The 3801-nt window shown below is 40.3% G+C and overlaps 1 protein-coding gene across 1 annotated transcript; it reads left to right on the top strand.

Moving 5' to 3' along the window:
- The first annotated feature begins 1277 nt into the window (after positions 1-1277).
- On the top strand, positions 1278-3012 carry LOC103654378 (40S ribosomal protein S4-like). Its single transcript, XM_008681223.4, has 3 exons — positions 1278-1601; positions 1866-1975; positions 2700-3012. The coding sequence occupies exons 2-3, from the start codon at positions 1925-1927 to the stop codon at positions 2931-2933; spliced, it is 285 nt and encodes a 94-aa protein (XP_008679445.1). The 5' UTR covers positions 1278-1601; positions 1866-1924; the 3' UTR covers positions 2934-3012.
- Positions 3013-3801: the final 789 nt, after the last annotated feature.

Here is a 3801-nt window from a genome sequence, read left to right as displayed (position 1 = left end):
TCCTCGTTGGGTTATTTGCTTACTGTCATGCTTCTTGTTTTCATTTTGGGGGAATTTTTTGGGGACTATTTGATAAACTTGGATGGTGGAGATTAGGGATTTTTTGCGCCAGGGCAAAGTGGTTGCGCGACTGAGAATAGAGCTGAGGATGGGGTTAGGGTTCGGCGGGAGGGAGAGCTGGAAATGGGTCATGAGGACTGCTGTCGATTTTTGACGTGCGTAATCGATGAATTGGCGCTAATTCTGCATTGTTTCATACTTTACTTGGTATAACTGCGTTGAATGCTTTTTTCTGTGTTTAGCTTGGCGTGTGGTTCACTTGATAGAAATGAAATCTAACTTGTGGACTTAGGGAATTATACAGTAGCTTACCTCTGTAGTAACATGTACTTGATTCTGAATAACAAATAATTTCCACTACTGGGACTGAAACTTAGTATCCATCTACTGCTTGATTAGGACATGGCTTAGAAAATGTCATCTTTCACTTGAGTAGTCTTTGGTCATTCAAGCACCACTTGGCATTCAGTTACGTCATGGCAGTTTTGGTGTGGCCCAAATACCTTTACCCCTTGCTTCTGTGAGTTCAAAGGATACCTCTAATACTTGTATTGAAGATGGTGAACTCTGTGATACTTTGTCAATGAAGAAAAGGATGGACAAAGTGGCAGGAGCAAATGGGTTGGAAGGGGTCTCGATAGAGTGTGCTAATTTGTTGAATAATGGCATTGATGTTTTCATGAAGCAGTTAATTGGATCTTGCATTGAATTAGTTAGAGCAAGGTCTCGACATGGCAAACTAAGGCATGAGACATTGAAGCAGCAGCTGTGCCGAAAGCTAATAAATGGTGTATCAGTGCATAACCATGTTCCTGGGCAGAGTTCTATTATACCTCCAGAGACAAATTCCATCTCCATGCAGGACTTAAAGGCAGTAATATAGTTTCATCATCTGTTCACTTGGCCTCCGTGTTTGCAAGGTGCTCCGCTAGTTTTGGGTTTGTCTAAACAGTATCCCCAGTATCTGTTTTGGGTTTTGTTCCCAGCACGTTATATACTTTTCTTCAGACACATCCGATTATCTGTTTTTTTATGGGGCTGGAGGGGTCGAAGCCCCTACAGGAATTTATTAAAAGACAAAAAAACTCAGAGGTTACAGAGTTATCTGAAATTTCAATCGCGATAATCCATATCCTAATAAGTACCCCCATTTTCAGTTATGCAATAATCTTTTTTCCCCTTGACGTTGTTGTACACGTGACTTTGGAGTATCTGTTGAAGAAAATGCTAATTGTGTGCTCACCTATTGGCGTTGGTTGTACGCAGTTTGCCCACAGGAAATGCATACAGAGATGGTGCAACAAGAAGGGAAATGTGTGGTGTGGCCTGTCTGATCTATCTAGCATGTTTAGTGGTACTCGCATCAGCTAAACCTTAAACTTGTTTTCTTCTTAATGCCTCCGTGATCGGTTTAAGTTCTTTCGCTGCGGAGATGGCAGCGGCGGCGGGGCCGTACAAAGAGATGCTGGAAGTGGTGAACGCGTGCGCGGCCCGGATCCGGTGACGCCTCCGTCCAGCTTCCAAGCGTCGCCTCCTCAACGGTCAGTGCCCACTCGCTTGCTGCTTTCTCTTAGTAGCTGTAGTCGTTTTTTAACGGGAAATACAACAGGGGAAGCCACCAGCCCACCACTATATAGGATTTTATTAATTGAAAAATAGTGTTAATGCACGACCACGAAGAAAAAGTAAATTCATGAACAGATCTACCTAACTTATGATTTCTGTTGGATTTTAACTCTAGTATACCTCTTTGAAATTAAAAGGCTGTGATGTGGTTGTTGATGAACAAACCTAGTTGTTGCCAGATATCCTGTTTCTCTGCACTGGGTTGCGGCCTGTGGTACTGGTCGACTATGGTGGCACAATGCCTCAGCTACAAGAAAATCTTTGTGGCCTGCTATATCTTGCCCGACAGGTAATTTCACAACTTTGATGTATCAAATATTAGAATTATCTGTACTAGTTCAACACAGAATCAGGTATTGCATATGGATCATTTTTCTCCACTGCTAATTGTCATCCGACTGACAATAAACGATCGCCGGAAATAATACTGCCATTTGTAGTGTTACTCCCTTGCAACTTGCAAGCGCATCGGAATGATGTGGTTCTGGTCACTGTTTAAATTTCACCCACGTGAGCACTGTATGCCCTTTCCCCTTCACTCACTTGGCAAACCCCTGTTCTATGGAAGGATCCTTGTGCCAAAAGACATAAGTTTTTTGGATCTTGATAGTGACTAGAAGTTTGGGACTAAACCTGCTTTGTCGTTTAATCCATTGGCTGCTAGAGCAGCCACAATAAGTCTATCAGCATTTGGATCATTTGGTTTTGGCTTCTTCAATGGCAAGGGCAAAAGGCAGAACAAGAAACCCAACAATCTAGATCAGTCCCACCAGAAGCCTATATTGCATTGTACTTGGCCTTAAAAATAGTTATATTATATTTTACTTGAATTTATGTTTATCTTTTTTTATCTGTTTGGACAGATCTCTATTAAATGTCATGTGCTACAATCGTTAGGTCTATTAATAGATGTTGCTCTGTCTATCTATCCATTTACATCGCTGGAAATTCCCATGCCCTTTCATAGTACGCCTTGTGAAATGCTCACTGCTTTTCTATTGGTTTGTGTGCAGTTCAAGCTCTGCAAGGTGAGGTCTGTTCAGTTTGGCCAGAAAGGCATCCCCTACCTGAACACCTACGACGGCCGCACCATCCGCTACCCCGACCCTCTCATCAAGGCCAACGACACCATCAAGATCGATCTGGAGACCAACAAGATCATGTACTTCATCAAGTTGTATTTGCCATTTCATAGACTTCATCAAGTTATATACTTAGTTAGGCTCAATGTTAGCACAAACAGTTGATGAGCAAGTTTAAATTTAGAGTACACTTATGTATGAGTTATTTGACAATGCTTATTTATGAGATATTGAATGTTATTTATTTATATTATATTAATTATAGTGTTATTAAATATATGTGTATGTATTTTTCTCTTTTAAATTATTATAATGTGGTAATTTAAGAATCTACTGCCAAGTAAGTCGTTTCAAATCTTAATAAGACATTTCTCAAAATGTCTAATATGAGTCCCCTGAATAAGACGGTTTTTAAAACGTCCAATATCAGTCTCCTAAATACGATGGTTTTTCTGTTGCGAGTGTTTATTATTATAGGCTATTCTAGTCAGTTTGATAAATACTTTGTGACTTATAATGTTCGTATTTTCGACAGTTCTTTCGAAGAAGTATCTTAAACAAAACCTAATGTAAGACGGTTTATTGAACAAAATGACGTAACAAATCCCTTTTTTAGACGGTTATAAATTAAAAAATGTCTTATTTAATATCTTTTAAGACGGTTTATAACCATCTTAAAAACGGAATATCTTTTGCGACTCCATCAAATTTGGACACATCATAAGCGTCTTAATAACTAAAAAATAACCGTCTCATATAACACGATTTGTAGTAGTGAAGGTGCATCTTATTTTTCAAAAGCATGTCTCAAAAGAAGCTCTGGGTTAAGCGTGCTTGTCTTAGAACAATTTTGGGATGGGTGATCGACCGGAAAGTTTTCTTGGGTGTGCATGAGTGAGGACAAAGTGCACACAAAAGGGTTGTGTTGGTCTATGGTCCTAGAGGGTTACCGGGAGTAAGTACCACAGGTACAGGAGTGGACGAGGTGTCACAAATGGTATAAGAGCCGACCCTCGCGGTTCATGGGCATGTG

This window comes from Zea mays, chromosome 4, assembly GCF_902167145.1.
Source record: "Zea mays cultivar B73 chromosome 4, Zm-B73-REFERENCE-NAM-5.0, whole genome shotgun sequence".
Taxonomy (NCBI): Eukaryota; Viridiplantae; Streptophyta; class Magnoliopsida; order Poales; family Poaceae; genus Zea; species Zea mays.
This window is presented reverse-complemented; position numbering and strand designations above follow the sequence as displayed.

Excerpts from the sequence above, each read along its gene's own strand:
- LOC103654378 (XM_008681223.4), top strand. The coding sequence starts at position 1,925 with ATGCCTCAGCTACAAGAAAATCTTTGTGGCCTGCTATATCTTGCCCGA. Across the intron at positions 1,976-2,699 it reads TGCTATATCTTGCCCGACAG|TTCAAGCTCTGCAAGGTGAG; the intron begins GTAATTTCACAA and ends GTTTGTGTGCAG.